This window comes from Carassius auratus, unplaced genomic scaffold (genome assembly GCF_003368295.1).
Source record: "Carassius auratus strain Wakin unplaced genomic scaffold, ASM336829v1 scaf_tig00214880, whole genome shotgun sequence".
Classification (NCBI taxonomy): Eukaryota; Metazoa; Chordata; class Actinopteri; order Cypriniformes; family Cyprinidae; genus Carassius; species Carassius auratus.
This window is the reverse complement of record NW_020527841.1, coordinates 53,103-71,163: the sequence shown is the minus strand read 5'-3', so window position 1 is coordinate 71,163 and position 18,061 is coordinate 53,103. Positions and strand designations below refer to the sequence as shown.

At 36.6% G+C, this 18,061-nt stretch overlaps 1 protein-coding gene across 1 annotated transcript in view; it reads right to left on the bottom strand.

Moving 5' to 3' along the window:
* The window catches only part of LOC113093115 (receptor-type tyrosine-protein phosphatase gamma-like), a gene marked incomplete at its 3' end in the record, with an annotated part of 65,760 nt that overhangs the window by 21,342 nt on the left and 26,357 nt on the right, over nt 1–18,061 (bottom strand). The window contains exons 3-4 of the mRNA XM_026258955.1: nt 4,051–4,230; nt 1,975–2,123 (exon numbers count right to left, since the gene is read on the bottom strand). Coding sequence (XP_026114740.1) covers nt 1,975–2,123; nt 4,051–4,230 — 329 coding nt within the window. The remainder of the gene's footprint in view (nt 1–1,974; nt 2,124–4,050; nt 4,231–18,061) is intronic.

The window sequence follows — 18,061 nt, the reverse complement described above, 5'->3', positions numbered from 1 at the left end:
TACGGAGTGAAGTCGATTCCTCTAATGAGAAAGTGCTGCCATAGAGGTGGAGCCAGCCCAGGTCGTCTGACCTCTGTGCCAGCTAATTTCCAACAAACTTAGACTGATGAATACAAATGATTTTGCTCTCCCATCCTCAAACTGCTGTTGTGTAGACACTGCACTGATAGAAAAGAAACACCGCTAGCTCATGGAGAAATGCCAGTAGGGTTCGGCTCAAGAATTTAGGATTCATTTCTATATTCTGACCTTGTTTGAACACTGAAATTAAATGGAATGAAATAAAGAGCTATTTCTGCAAAGGAGACAAGGCAAGGCAACAGACATTCCAACGGAACCCAGGGCATTTCAGGCAAAAGCTAGGCAACTGAAAACTAACCTCCAAACAAAGTAATTAAGACCAGACAATGTCAGAAGGGGTGGACAATGAATTAAACCACTAATAAAGAGAAGAGAGAACAAAGTTAAGGTCTTTAATGAAAACCAATCAGTCTCCTTCAGGCCTGTTTAAATCACAGAATTTAATGGTGTCCATTTATTGTGTCTTCTCAGGGGGAAATATATTACTCATTTATCACTAAACCTCATTAGCCAATTAGCTTCCTCCAAGAGCCAATACAGAGTTTATGGTGAACGAAAGTAAAGCACAGCACAAACACGTTTAGTTAATGAATCAAAATGGGACAGAAACCAAAAAAGGCCAGCGTACACTTGACTTCACAAGATCAAGTGTATAATGTGCAATTGCATAATGATATTTAACTTGATTATCCAATTCCAGAATTCTCTGGCTTTGCACTATTTTCTCAGAAATCTCAAAATGAAGGCCAATTGCAATGTACACCGGTTCTTGCACCTAACTTTGTCTCACACAGCTCTCAAACTTAAATGTGCATCCAGTGTTCTCAAGGGCAAATGGAGAAGGTTTACAGCAAGTGCTAATACTAATTCTCCACAAAATAATAGCTGTAATGCAAAAGAGACACTTTTTTTGAACTGGAAGGTTGTTGAGAACAAGTAGAAGCACCCTGTAAGGCATGGAAAGGAATTACACTTAGTTAAAAATTAAGGCTTTTCATTATTGTTGACTGAGATGAGTGCTGGGTACTGTTTTTCTCATATTCACAAAATTCATTTATAAAACAAAACAAATTAATAATACTACAAATAAAAAGACAAATAATTAAATAAATGATAAATAATAAATATATTAATATTTAATTCTCCATATATATATATATATATATATATATATATATATATATATATATATATATATATATATATATATATATACACATATACACACACACACACACACACACACACACATATAATGAATAAACATTATTATGTCTGATTAGTATCATCATAAAATAATGATAAAAATGCCTAAAATAATTATTACAATAATTGAAATGACACTGAATAGAAACAAGTCTGCCCATTTACACACCAAGATGAACTGGTGAAAGAAGACCAGAACTCATATAATATTAATGGCGAGAGTTATGGAAGCCGAATATCCTTGCTCTTCAGTGAAATGTAGCTGCCGCACCATCAAGTCGATAAAAGCTATCGATCTCAGTTTCATTGAGAGGTTCTTCAATTAGTGCAGATTAGTACACCACTTTCAACCTACTCGAGTCAAGGTGGAATCCTTGAATTAACTCATTTTATTGAAGAAACTCATTTAATAACATTATCCTCCTCGACTAAAATCCATTCCTAATAAGATTTTCATTTTTTTTACGTGAAAGTGGGTAGTTGAAGGGCTATTCACAAGGACTGTTATGAACTGGATTTTGTAAAGAACAATGGATTCCTTCAAGCCTTTTGCCAACTATTTTTCTTTGTTGACAAGAGATTTGAGATTTTGAGGTTTCCAGAGTAATGGCACTAACATACCAAAAACTCTGAAAGTGGAACTGATGTTGTTGTTTTTTAGTGCTGTTGACATAATGTGACACTCACTTCTACTGGAAACTTCTTTCCATTGATACTGTGCTCAGAACCAGCTGATCCATTGGTGCTCCCCCAGTGAAACTCCACCTTCTCTGCTTTGAAGCGTCCAGGTAGGCCGGCCCCTCTCACAAAGTAATCATTCTTTAGAACAATAGACACTGGAACAAAAAAAGAAGACTTTTTTTATTATTATTATTAATGAGCTTTAGTATGTAAAACTAAGACTGCCAAGTATATGTACTGTTTAAGTGAAATTCAACAACACATAATGCAGGCAGATATATACATATTTTAATATCCCACTCTTCTTCAGACTGTAAAATGTTCCAGGGGAATTTTGTCTTTTTTTATGTTGACAAAGGACCTTTAAAACAAATAATAATGCAGAATAAACTGAGTATGCACTCCGCGGGCCAGAACGGACACATCAAATTGAGCTCCAAGGGCTTTCCTTGCACAGACCGTCACATTATACCGCATTAAGAGTTGACCTCTTGACACTTTAAAGCTTGGATTGGTAAACAAATTGAATATCTTCCATTTCTTCTGCTGGGTAGATTCTGCAGAAACAGGATAACTACTTCATGCAACTTGTTTTTTCATGGCCAATTAATGCACTTGGTCAAATTCAATGCTATTTTAAAACCTTTCGGACATTTGAATCCACTTAAATTCAAATACGTGCATCATCAGCATCATTACTGAAGTTATTTTTAATAAATCAGAACATTAACGAAAAATGTTAAAAGTCAGATCACAAAAGTATTACATTTATTATTTAAATTACATTTAAAAATCTCTTTATAATTAAATATAATTTTCTATATTTTGTGATAGGATAGGAGAATGAAAAATGAATAAAAAAATACAATTATAATAAAACAACAAAGATGGCCATGTTAATTGGTTTTCATTTCATAAAATACTTAGCCACATCATACATATTTAACAACAACAAAAAAAAAAAATTATATATATATATATATATATATACATACTCTAAGAATTATTCAAGGCCTGCCCATCCATGTCCTTTGTTGAGTGTAAAAAAAAACCCAAGATGAACTACAAGGAAGCACTCAAAGCATCTCGTATCAGCAAAGCTCTCATGTGGAGATCTCTGTTTAATTCTTAAGTAAACTAAAGTGCTGGGGTGAGAACAAACAAACTGATTAAAGTGGATATGAGGAATGTTTGTGGAGAGATAGGATCTTTTGGTGAATACACACACTGGGCTACAGACTCGTGGTACTCAAGAGACATTCGTGGTGCTGGGGTTTTAAAGGATCTAACGCTGTGCACTGTAAACAGCAGAAAAAGCTACTATGGTAATTATGCCACAGCGTGTTTATGGTCCTGGCAAGCATTCCCAAAACCCCTCTCAGGAGTAAATATAGCACTCTACAGTGTGCCATTCTCCAGATCACTCCTAATTAAAACCACCATAAAGCAACATTTGAAATGCGCAAAATATGCTTTCGCACCATCATCCTTTAGATTTGTAAGCCAAAAAGAAAGATTTTGCTGATTATGGTAGTAAGGTGTAAGAGACTGAATAAGAGTCTTTACGGATATTAAAAATAGGAAAAATTTAGAAAATTAGAAGAATAGGCTATTTTTCAATTACAATACTTATATAGTAATTAAAATATTGTTTTGATGATGATGATGATGAAAGTACAGATTTCACTCAAATTATTCACACTAGCTTTCAAAAGTTAAAAGGTCAGTAAGATTTTTTTGGAAAGAAATTAAATCATTTAAAAAAAAAAACTAAAATCTATGGAAGTTCAAGTATTCGAAAAAATAAACAAATAAACTAAATAAAATAACACTGCTCAGATTTTCACATCCGCAAGGCATCATGACAGATCTTATAGGAACTTTATGAGGGCATTGCAAATTTTCAAACTCTCCAGACCTGATGCAACTGTCTGTCATGATGAGACGCTTGCAAACCCTGTTTCTTAAAATGGAATTATTTGGAAATATTTTAAACATTTAGGTGGCCTGAAGCTAAAAGTTCAATGAAGGTCCAAGCTCTGATTGGAGAGCAGAAGAGAAGAGCTTCATTCTTTGGAGAACCTGTTTTGCCTGTGTTCTTCATGGTGGTCCTGTTTGATGTTTTGGATTCAAAGCCATCCAAGGTTAGCTCCTGGCACTCCTGAGAGACCTGGGTGTCTAGATCTGGGATATCCACCGGAGACTGATTCCTTTCTCCACATTCTGGATAAGCAGAGGCCCACCTACGTGGTCCATATGTGCCTACAAGAGAAAATTGAAGAATTAAAAAAAAAAAAAAACACTTTACATTTACACATTGGCAGATGCTAGAAAGCAACTTCAAAAGCACTCAAGTTATACATTATACTGTGCATATATTTTATGCATAATGCTCTTTTTAAAATCATGATTTTAGGCTAAAAGTTATATCAATGTGTAATGGAGAGTATTTTATTTCCAGCGATTTTTAATCACATTTTTTTTTTCACTAAGTAATTTTAAAAGGTCCTGCAGTGTGGCAAATTACTTTTAAAAGTGAAAATATTTCAAGTAGTCTCTCAGTTAACATCCAGGCCTCTTGATTTATAAAAATAGCATGCCTAATCATTTAAACTAAAAAAAATGAATTTGCCAAATGCTGTTTTAGATGGAGTCCATCACACACCAGGACAGAATTAAATTATTCCTCTGTTGACTAAACATTGACTCATCTCTGTCTAGCAGTTGAGGAAAAGTACACATTTGCAATGTAAATCTGAATTAGCCAAATGCATTGCAAACTTTTTCCGCACATAAATCCTTCTTCTCATGATGCTGTTGAGCTATCATTTGACACTCATCAGCCATCTGTGTTGGTCTAAGACAGAGAAATATGAGCTCACATGTTCTGCAAACATGCAGCACTAAACTGATGAATGGTTTCATTACCGTTGGTGGCAGACGTATCAGAGTCCATGTCATAGTGGTGTACGTAAATTGCCTCCTAATGGTTAATGCTTTTGCGCATCAAATTATGTCTCCCACACAGTATATGAATAATAATCTGTGACATGTAGAGGGTTGCGGTAAACAGCTATGTCTGGATGGGACTCTTAGAAGCAGTGAAAACAACTGTGCTTCTCTTTAACAATCCTTGCAAACTATCTACGGAAAACTGTCATTTTAATCACCATTTTCAGCTTCCTGCAAGGACAAATGTACACAGCGATATGTTATTATAATTTCTGAAGTGCATTTATGGGGCGCCTGAAGCTAATCACTCCAATTTCGGGATCTGTTTTTCCAGAGTCAGATTAAACAGACTTTGCTATGGCAACCAGAATACTCGTAGTCACAAGAAGGTACGAAATTTAACTAACCACTATAATTTTATCATCAGCACTGCTCGCGCTGATATTCTTCCCAGCCTAGATAGTCAAAAGTGGGTGGAGATGAGAAAAACCTCATGGGATTGGTTCAAATGGTGCATGGTTGCCATCGCAACACTATCTCAAGTACACACCGACCTCATGCCAATCAAAAGCAGAGTCAAAAATGGGCTTGCGTTTTGAAGCAACTTTTGAGTTATAACCAAATTATTTTTATGCCGGAGGTTCAAAGACGGCACATCAGATTTGCCTTCGAGCTTGAGGGTCTGAACGTGGTTGTGATGTTGCCTCTAATCTTCTGAGCCAAAAGTCTGTCGACTCCCAGCTGAGCTCAGTCACGCTTATTTTCCCAGTCGATACACTGTATATCCTTATGATATTCTTATAGACACAAGTCTGACAGAGTTTGGCTTGTATGACTGGTGTGGTTCATTGGTTGACAGGAGAATATGGAAAACCAAACAAGTCAAACACTGTCAAACAGGTAGATTTTGGGTCCACAAGAAAACCCGTAACAGTCTACACTTTTATTTTTTATTTTTTAAAAACAAAGTAATACAAAAGCAATAAGTTCATATTGAGTACCTTATATTCCATACACCAATATTGCAAGGTTCCCCAAGGATTTTTTTTTCCATTAACAAAAATGTGTGTTTTTTTAACTAATGGGTTCAGTGAATGATTCAATGACTCACTCACTGACAGCCACTTGTTGCTTTACTGAATAAATTGATGGTTTTGAAGAAAGCCATTGGGTTGCCTGAATGACTCAATCATTTACTCATAAAGACTTAAAGACAGTCATTTGTCATTGATGTGACCTGCAGAAAGAGTCACTGAATAATGCCTAAAATGTACAAATAAATAAATTCTAATGCACAGCTAAAAATAAAACAAAATAAAATAGAATAAAATATTGGTAGACCGCTAATGGACCAAGTAATCGAATACTTAAACAGCCTGATATGCCCTGACCAGTTTTGACCCTATACTTAGGTCACTGGAACAGGAACATTGAGACCATGAGAGAATGGGAGAGCTCTCTTTTCCATCTGACAGATTAAGGTCAGATCACTTTCCCTTGGGACAGAAGAAGTCATGCTTCTCCACATTTAAGGAAAGGTTACTCCTCTTACCCAATTAATGAGGGGACAAGTAGGTCATTTCAAAGTTCTCGGCCTGCCGCTGCAGTGCAGAAATCTCCTCGGAGCTCTGCTAATTGACATCAATTTTCTAGCAACGAAAAAGCAACTGGTTTTTCAGCTGTGAATATTTTAGCATTTTTGTAAAACACGGCTGTCCAAGTCCAAAATGATGAATTGATTCTACAATCTCACGCCGTTTTTTTCTCCAATGTCAGAAGCCAATTAAACACATCCTAAGGGTTATCCTGGCTTTCACTGTATCTCCTCAGGGTTCGGCATCTATGCTTTTAGTCTGGCAGCTCAGACGACAGTCAGCCGCTTGTTTTTTTTCGCCTAGGCATAGAGTCTCGGTGCTAATATGAATCTTAGATTGATGCTGGATTACCCCTTTCCACCTCCCCATTGTTCTCTCCTTTGGCCAGACTCCTCTATTCTGATTTGTTAAGTGCTGGCACGGTAAGCCCGAACCAGCTGTCGGTTTTTGTCCCAGCAGGAGTAGGATATCCGCACAAAGACACTTCACCTGGAATACTCAATCTCTCCTCCAGATTCAGCCAGATTTGACATAAGCCCCCCACAGCAACGAGGTCACCATCTACTCTGAAATAGACTTAAAACACCTGCACAAAGCTGAGACGAATTCCCTCCACTTTCTTATCTCCTAATTAATTAGTCATCCCAGTTCTTTTGTGAATAGATCAAGACGTGGTTTCCATCCTAAGTTATTGGCCTATGGAATTTCCCGCACGTCGTCCACATCCGTCCAACTGACAGTCCACAAATCTTCACTGAACCATTTAATCTCTCCATGTCACACACTAAACAATTGGCTCTGCTGGTGCCTTCAGTTGCGACAGTGACACTACATCCACCCTGCTGGGGTGATCTTTGGATCTCTCTCCTTTAAAAGTCGCTCAACGTCTCCCACGCTTCAACACTTTGTTCGTCCTTAAGGACCGTATACATAACTGACGACCGGTCACCTCAGACGATGTGGCTCACGAGCTGCGAGATGCAACAGCTTTCACCGCGTCACACTGAGAGATGTGTTGAGGGAAGGTGATAGCTGACAGTTTTGTCATGTCTTCTCGTGTCTTGCTCTCTCAAACTCAACAAATTTGCAGCAACACAGAGAGGAAGCCTATCAACTCTGCTTTACAGACTGAGAAATGAAAAAAAAAAACATCAGAGGAGATATGACAAGATAATTAATGAGACTTACATGGATAGTTCCACCCAAAATTAATATTCTGCCATCATTTACTCACCCTTATTGTTATAATATTCATTATGCAGATAAAAACAGTTGAAAAATTCTTCAAAATATCTGAGTTTGTGCTGCACAGAAGAAAGAGAGTTTGGAAACACATGAGGGGGAGTGTAGAGTAGTAGAACAGTTTTAGCCCAAGCTATTCCTTTAAAAGAATTAAATGTCATTATTTACTCTCACCTTGTTCCAAACCCATATCATTTGAAGATTTTTTTTTGTGGCAGACTGTACAATGCAAGAATTCTGTCACCAACTGCAGTCAAGCTGAGTTTTGAATTAGTGCTTTTTTTATTAAATAAGAAAATTGTAATTTTATTCAGCAAGGATTAAATTGATCAAAAGCGATAGTAAAAGACTTTTTAAACTTACAAAAGATTTTTTAAGAATCTCTTCTTTAGAATTTTTGAATGCTATATTCTTATAAACTTCCTATTTTCTATTCATCAAAGGATCCTGAAAAAATATTGAGCAGCACAACTGTTTTCAACATAGATAAAAAGAAGAAAAGTTTTTGAGTGCCAAATCTGCATATTAGATCAATTTCTGAAGGACCATAACAAGATTTTAGGTTTTAAGGGGGGGGGGGGGGGTTGAATTTTTTTTAGGTTTGAAATGCTGGTTTTCACTCAATATCCTGTTAATCTTGAGTACCTATAGAGTAGTACTGCATCCTTCATATCTCCAAAAAGTCTTTAGTTTTATTATATTTATAAGAGAAAGATAGTCTGTACCGTTTTTTCCCGGAAAAACACGAGCGGCTGGAGGCTTGACGTGTGGGCGGAGCTACAGAATCACAAGCGCATGTAAGCTTTTGCGTTGAGAGCGGCTGGAAGCTGTGGCATTACTGTGAGGAAAAAAAACCATCATCCAAAACAAACCATGGCTAACAGTCAGATTCAGCCGTTTATTTATGATCCAGAATCAGATCCCGAGGCTGAAATTGAACAAGAGCAGCAGCAGCAACGACTACAGCAGGACGTCTCTATGTGGTATGTATTGAAACTGTATATATTTGCTTAGCGGTTTTGGAAAATGACTAAGTTCCACTTTATGTCGTCTTTTTTTTCTTTTTCTTTAAAGGTGTACATGTGGGAAGTGCAGTTTGATACCAACATCGCATGTTGTTTACTTGATGTGCTTACGCGCCGATAGCTAAGTTAACAACACAGAGATATTTGAAGCAGTTTTACTCACCGCCTGCGGTTCTAACACATGATCGTGACCCTTTTTCGTTGGGACTGCATCATCCTTGAGAAATAAACGATAATTTTTGGTCTGCTGCTTTGGTGACATATCGCTCTATCGCTCTGGTCAGTGAATGTCTCTGCTCTGCTCTACGGGAGCGCGCGAGCTCTTCCTGGAGAAGTGTCCTTAGGACCCATATAAGGAAATTCCGCTCCATCTAACGTCACACAGACCCATACTCGAAAAAACTTACGAACTTGTGACAAACCTATCTCTTGTTCCAAAAATACTCCTTCAAACGTACAACTTAATTTTTGAAACTTTGTCCATGTTTAGCATGGGAATCCAACTCTTTAACAGTATAAAAAAACTCAGTATGCATGAAATAGCATTTCATCCCCCCTTTAAATATATTCAAATGAAACAGATTTTAAATTTCACAGAGTCTCTTACAGCCTTGGTAAGAGACTTATTTCAAAAACACTAAAACATACTGACCCAAAATGTTTGAAGGGTACTGTATCATTAAAGTGAGGAACAGAATGAAATATTAACTTAATGAAATCTTTATTTATTAACTGAACAAAATGCATTTTTGCCTCTGAATATGCATAAGTGTCGATGACATTTGAGGGCTACGGAACAGACTTCTCTTCAGCTTTTTTTTTTTTTACTCACTCTCAGAGCAAATGAATGAATTAAACCCTGATGGATTCATTACCTTTCACTGATTGTTGAGAATTTCTGCTGAAATACATTTCAGAGCATTTAAGGTCATCGGTATGGATCATAAGATGATATTATATGCCTTGAAGCCCTTTTGAATTTTTCATTGACACTCCAACATCAAGGCATTGAGACGCAAGCGATACATATTTGTATTTTCAAAAAGTTCCCTGAGAGATGCAATTATGCTGCAATACTTTCATTCTTATTGCTGCTCCACAAGTTTAACATTTGCCTGAATTTAAATGTAAATTTGCATCACTGATATATACAGGTACATATAACTAATTCTTACAGTACAGGTGTGACTAGTCCATGCAATCATGCATCATGTAGCAAGCCATTGTGTTTGCTGACGTCTTTCACCCCATCAAATGCAGAAAATTCAGTTTAATGCAGCAATACATAAAAGTTAAAGCAGAACAAACCGACTTGAATAATTACATGTTGTATGAGTCATCAGCCTTACCGTTTATCAGCCATTACACTCCTCATGGTCTTTCTGTATATAACAGAAATATCAATAAACCTATAACAGCCTCATATAAATAAAAGACTGCTCCTGATTCAATAGGAGACTTGAAGTACTTGCAATCTTGCAGCTGTGTGTTAAATCGGACTACTTTCCCAACTTCTTTATTTCGTTCAGCCGAGAAATCTTTTATGTCCTGCCAATTCATATAATTCACACTGCATTTTAATTAGTGTTCAGAACAATCTCACCAAACAATTTGAAAGCTCTAATTTATATCTCAGTCTTGGAATAGCAGGCTAATTAACAGAGACACTAATTGGATTAATTCTGCGTGATCTGATTCCCAGAAAGAGACAGGAGGAGCGAGATAATGATAATGAGAACGAAACAACATTTTCTTCCGCCTATCTCAGGCCTGGGAATGCAAAAATATTAAAAAAATAAAACAACTATATCATCATCTGATTTATTGTTAATCAAACTTTAATTGTAAACAACCTGGGATTAAACCAAGGGGTGGCTCTATGTAACTTATTTTATTGATGACAGAAGCTGCGATAAAAACACATCTTGGATTAGTATGCTGTTTGTGTTGCCCTAAGGCCTGAATTTATGAATGAATGAAGGGAATGTGGGACTGGATAGTGTAAAAATGCTAATAATGAAACACAAGGCCCTAGATGCAAATTCAAAATCAAAAACACATTTACAGATGCAAGAAAATGGAAATCCCTTTCGGACTTATCTGGATTTCTTCATGCATAATCTTGTAAAATGACATCTGATCATATGAAGACTTATTTAACAAGCATCACACTAAATGAATTTGAAAAATATTGCAAAACGTTGCTTAGCTATTCAGTGCAGTTTCTAGGGTAGTTACAGGCCCTATACTAGTCAAAAAGACTCTGTAATATTCTGGCCCTAGCAAGGAGGCTAATGCTTGACTAAGCCAAAGTCCAAGTCCAAGTCACATCACTCAGTGGTCATCTTTGAAACGCCTCTCGGGCATGCAAGTGCAACTCCTATCTCTTTAAATGGGGAAACATCAAATTCTCCAAAACTGTTCAACTACAATAATTCATTTGAAACAAAATTGAAAACTGTGTCAAATTTAATTTGCTCAAATAGCAAATATATTTCTATAGCAACCATGACTTCTAACGGCTGCTGCAGTGACGCTATGACTTTACAGATTAGCGATTGGCTATTTCATTCAGAAGGCGTGGCTTCCTGTGCTTGAGTGGCCATAATGAGCGTTGCGTTTTTTCCCATTCAGAAGTATACAGAGTGACACCTCTTGTGTATTCCATAGTCTTTGCCTTAGCAAACACCTCTAAATATAAAATCACTGATGGAAAAAGTAAGTGTGTTATAATGGTCTCTTGAAAAGACAGTAACTGGAATTCAGATGGGTTTGATTTGACCTGCCATATTGTAAAAAAAAAAAAAAAAAAAAAAAGGATGAAAAAAGTTTTGGTTGCATGCACTTTTCTCTAGCAGATATTTCAATTCAATTTCAGAAGACGTTTAGCAATGTTTTTTTTATTATTTTTTTTATGAGTGGGCTCCCTGTAAAGACAGGTGCAAAGGCACTCTGCTGGATCCCTAAAAAAGTGACTACGAACTACAAGATGACAGCTACAACATCTGTGTTCAAAAGTCTAACATTATAAAAACATGAAGCCACAAGTGTTGTTCCTAGGAGCAAAGAAAACAACAGAATTCTCAGCCAATCTTCTATATCAGTAATTTTGTCTTCTTTTTCATTCAAAATAAAACATGAAATATACAGTACAGTACGACATACACACACATAAACATATACATATATATATATATATATATATATATATATATATATATATATATAAACATACATGTATTTGTTACTTACATAGAAATACATATGCATATCTCTATCCTAATATGGACATATATCTAGCACACACACACACACACACACCATAGGCAATTGTTTGATCTTGCTGAACATAAATCTAGCAAAAAGAAAGTTATTCTGTAATTGTATTAATCTGAATAGTATAGGAATATTACTAAAGTAGACAGTAGTCATTTTCAATGAGTAGTCATCTTCAAACTGTGAAAGATATTAGAGAATATATCACTGGCAAATTGTTTTAATCGTGTTGAGCATAAACCTAGCTGTATTTAAACAGACTCATGCTTAAAATAATGGAAAAGAAAAAAAATAACTGTCAGTGCCTTAATTTCTTCTGCAAGTTTTCGTTTTAAGTAATTTTCTCTTTTATGATCAGATACTTCTTTATATTTTACTGGAAAAAAGAGCCTCAAGTTTGCTAATGAATACCCAGATGTATTTCTGGAACAATGTTCTATGGATAAATGAGACAAAAGCTGAACTTTTTGGCACATGTTTGCAGCGTTACGTAACCGAAGAAAACGAAAATCGAAATCAACTGTAAAACACATACAGGCGAGACGATGCAAACGCTTCCAAATATGCGGTGCCATATTCAGATCTCTTTTGGAGGGAAAAACCAGGAACGCCGGCCATCAAACTGTTTTATGACGCGTGTATGTATTGAGCACCATCTGTTTGGGCTAGCTGAGTCATTTAGCTTAACAGCTACCACTCTGTGTCACATTCTCTTCAGTCCGACGGGCACATGTTTGTCTCAATCCACTATCTTTGTTAACAGTCGTAATCCCATTAACCTTGCAGATAAATAACCTGACCGGCGTTGCCACGGGAACGCTGACTGTGTGGAGATTGCCTTGTCATGTCTGTTTTGTCCCCCCTGAGAAAATGGGACACGCAGCGCACACTTTGGCAGCCGTCACACTTCTTGGCACGGCTCCGCTCACCAGTCGTGTTCAATCTAACCCTCTGTGGTCTATAGACCGCGCACGGTCGACAGGAAACAAACATGCGACGCTGATGCAATTGATGGTGACAGTGGAGCTGGTTGGGGTTTGGACAGGAGAACTGCGGTTATTGCCACTTTTCCAGGGTCATTGATAGCTGCAAGCGATGAGAAAAACAGGCCGGAATGGATCTGGATCTGGACAAATATAGCTAAAACAGCGTTACAAATCAACGAGATGCGAATTATGCAGATTCAGTCACCAATACTAAGTGACTCATAACTTTTCTTTTTGTTGTTTTTGATTGCTTCCACTGTCTTCATCTGTAAGTCGCTTTGGATAAAAGCGTCTGCTAAATGATTAAATGTAAATGTAAATGTAATAACTGAACGAGCAAATTTTTTTCATGCATCAAAAAAAAAAAAAAAACGATTTAAACATGTTAGCCATAGGGAATGAGGAATTCGGAAAGTGTGCAGATTATGGATATGCATATTCAATGGGTGAACAGAGCTAGAAGTATTAATATTCACTGAAAAATATGCTAAACCCCATTAATTCAAAGAGAAATGAGAAGCAATAAACAATTAAATAAAAAAAATAAAAATAAAAGCTGATATTATTTAGACACCATCATTTACCTCTGTGAAAATAAAAGGAAAAATGTTATTAATCTGAAAAGTATAACAATTATGTGTCAAAACCACTCTAAAGATTAAATTAAATTAAATTTAAAGGTCCCCTTCTTTGTGATCCCATGTTTTAAACTTTAAATGTTGTTTAAAATCTATAAAATATTAAAGCTCAAAGTTCAATGCCAAGCGAGATATTTTATTTAACAGAATTCGCCTACAAAAAAAAGACCCTTTTGGACTATAGCCCTCTAGTTCCTGCAGTAATGACGTCACTAAAACAGTTTTTTGACTAACCTCCGCCCCCATGAATTCACAAAAAGGGGGGCGTGGCCTTGTTGCGTTTAGACGGAGAAGAAGCAAGAGCTAAGTTTGTGTTAGCCATGTCGTTGAAACGCTGTTTTTTCATCTCAATCATCTTTGCTTGGCCTTCCCAGGGACGCTGTACTTGGAGATTTATGGTTACAATTTATGTTTTACTCAGTTCCTGAAAATTATAATGCACATGTAAAACTATGTGCAGCTCATTTTGCTGAGGACAGCTTGCTGAGGACAACTTCCTCAATCTCAATCAGTTTAATGCCGGATTCGCAAAAAGATTATTCTTGAAAGATGGAGCAGTTCCCTCTTTGTCTGGAGAAGGCGTTGTTAATGGACCACAACCGGTAAGTGTATTTTATTATTTAAGTTGGTGCGTTTAACAGTTTCTGTAACTTATTACACAAAGGGCAACGCTGTTTAGCTTTGTTAACTAAATGTTAGTGCTGTGCAAAAAAACAAATGCGACTTTCATGCGCATCTCGTCAGTAAATCGCCCCTGTGACTATAAATACATCTCCAACACACGCTCCTGCCCACTTGCTTCTCAAAACTACTCCAAAACGAGTCCAATCACGTAACCAGGAGGTCAGCCTGCTCTAAACTGGTGTCGAATCACAACACAGGAACCGCTGGCCCAATCAGAACTCGTTACGTATTTCTGAAGGAGAAATACGTCCTTTACAGAACAAGGAAGTCATCAGCCGGTTTTATGACAGTGAAAACAGCGGCATACAGATAAGTGAATTGTGTGAAAAATACTGTGGTTTTTTTTTTCACGCGAAACAACACATGTTATATTGCACACTGTAAACACAATCAAAGCTTAATTAATTAAATTTATGCATTTAGCAGACGCTTTTATCCAAAGCTTTTATTCAGGCTATCGATTTTTACCTATCATGTGTAAGATGCAGGCATTGGAAATGATTCATTCATTCATGAATTGGAAAGTTTAACTCATTGATTCGGTTGCAGCAAGATAACAGGCACACATTTGTTACCCTAATCTCTCACATGGCTTTGGAAGACTTAAAATATAACTTGTCAATTGTATTTTATGATACTTTGATGGTGCTTCCTTGTTGAGACTCGAAAGCCTTCGTATTCATTCAGTGTAACTGCATGGCAAAGAGTGACTAATACAATTCATTAAAAATTCTCCTTTTCCACAGATGAAGGAAAGTCATGCGTGTTTGGAGCAACATGAGTGCGAGTAATGATTTAATTAAAATGTTTTAATCAGATTGATGTACTCTAAAAAAAAAAAAAAAGTCTAGTTTTTCAAAACTATTTATGCAGATATAATATACTTTGCATCTTAAAGAGTTAAATTACAATTGCTTTTTGGATGCATTATGACAGTTTTCGTAACCATTCCAATTTTCTTTCATTTTCTCACATTTAACTCAAAACGTCTTCAGTAATACAAAGAAAATGGAAAATGCACTATAATGCCTCTTTTCTTGTCATAATTGTTTGAAAGAGGAACGTAGTTTTTTTTAACCACTCAGAGCTATTCAGTCAGAAAAATTGTAAAAGCTTTGAATCTTTCTGGAATGGAAAACACTTTCAGAGTATCACAAGCATTTAAACACAAACTACCAAATTACATTTCATATTTGAGATAAGTTATTCTGAGGCAAAATCTGAAGGCCCTGCTTATGAATTAATCTTAGGGCAATAAAAAAGGAATGAATAGCATCTCAAACCCTGTGGCTTGACGAAAGAGCAATCAGACTCATGATTTTTAACTAATGGAAGTTAAACAGGTGAAAAAATCGTACATGAACTGCATAGAAACATCAACATGGGGAGTCGTGGCCTAGTGGTTAGAGTATGACTCCTACCCCTAAGGTTGTGGGTTCAAGTCACGGGCCGGCAATACCATGACTTAGATGCCCTTGATCAAGGCACTGAACCCCCAACTGCTCCCTGGGTGATGCAGCATAAATGGCTGCCCACTGCTCCGGGTGTGTGTTCACGGTTTGTGTGTGTTCACTGCTGTGTGTGCGTGCACTTAAATCCAGAGCACAACTTCTGACTATGGGTCACCATACTTGGCTGTATGTGACGTCACACTTCACAAACATTGTCCTGAATCATTCACATTATTAGCATCTGATTTTTGCTTTAAGAACCTGCTCTGAGTTCAGAAGCCTTTCCATACTTAAAGCTTTGTGTCTGAATCATTTTTCAAACATGATAAAACCTTCATTAGAGTAAAAAAAATATATAACAGGAAAATGGGTTTTGCCGCTGTTTGGTGTGATATAATTGAACTCATTAATTGATACCGTTCAGACTGAATTACACCCTTTTTCTCACCGTCTCCACCCACTTCCTTTGGAATGTGTACTAGGATTTACAGTATTTTGCCCTCGATAATGAGTCTAGGACACATACGCAACAAGCAAACCAAAAACTCACCAAAAACTACACCTCAAGTCCCTACAAATGACTCAAAAAAAAAAAAAAAAATCCCTCTCAAAAATGAATGACCAATGAGATTCAAAAGAACTAAACAGCACTTATATCACTATTCACTATTAGCAATAACAGTAAAGACTCTTACGTTACTAATAAATGCTGCTTGTGCCATGGTTTCAACAAAAATATTAAGCAGCGCAACTGTGTCCAACATTGATAATAATAAGCACCAAAACTGTTTATTAAAATGTTTTATGAAGGGTGATATGGCACTGTAAACTGGAGTAATGGCTGCTGGCAGCTTTGCCATCACAGCAATAAAACAGATTTTAACATATTTTAAATTCCACATACTCATTTTTGATCAATTAATGCTTTCATAGAGAGCATAAGAGAGTTCTTTCAAAAAAATCATACAGCCCTCCAACTGAGTTGTGAGGCATATTATAAATAATCCGTCTAAAAGCTTCCTTTATATCAAGAATGGTATGTTCTAGAACACTAATCTTTGACCCATTCTTCTAAAGTTTCTCGGCTACGTTCCACTTGCGTGGAGAAACAGGACAAGTTAGGAAAAGATAAATCAAAGGTCTATTTGCATCTAATTAGCTGGCGAGTGGCGTTCCAGACAAAACAAGGTCCGCCTCTAGTATTATCAGCCTCCATCTCAAGGTACTTTTCTACATAAAAAACCCCCCAAAAAACCTGTATTTTCCTGTTCTTAGCTATGCGGAGAGTTCCAAGTCAACTGGATGTTGTTCCACACCCTGTGAAACCTCATTTAGAAGACTGAAAAAAAGAAGCTTTGGGTTTCTGTGCAAAAGATATTCAGTGGTGTGGAACATTTCATATACATCTCTTTAATGATTTTACAACATCCCACGATCTTAATAGTATTTTATGGATCTTGTGATAAAAAAAAAAGCCCTTTCACATGAATTTCACACAAAGCTAAGAATACTTATTTTATATGACAAAAAGTGTAAAAGAATATTTGGAAGTAAACAGAAGCAGTGATTTTTCAGGGCGTCTATAATAAATAATATATTCTTATGCATTCTTCTCTTATTCCGGTGAGCATATGATGAATTATGAATGGCTGAGGATATGGCTGTAGCCACGGGCGCTGTGAGAATGATTCACATGGAAGATCAACTACAAAAGAAACTTAACCGGGACTTAATATTAAAAGGTCAATAATTATCTGGTATTTTCTGAAAGAGATAACTATCTAGCATGTAGCTGCATGTTCTACAGTCCACCCTCTAATGTGTTCATTTCCTCTCCTCCTGTTCAGACACAGAGATATGATCATTTCCATTGTACGCAGAAGCGATGTTATGGGTGGGGAGGAAAGTTTCACAAAACATACCCCTCCTCACGCAGGGTCGAGATTACAAAACCCTGGTGTTGGCAGGGAGGGTAACCTTAGATTTCTCTCAGCCTGCCAGGCAGCACGTAACTGCCTACACAAAAGCAAATGTGAGCTTTTATCTATTACTTGGCTGCAAACAAGAACACCCATGGAAAAGAAAAGGATTTATTTTTTACTAGCTAAACTAGTCCAATTTTAAATGACACAAACTGTGTTCAGATTTCTTAGAGCTACTTGACATATGAGAAAATATATTTGTTCATGTGACATCTCCCAAGCTCTGCAAATAATCATAAACAAGGTCAACAGGCAAGCCTGC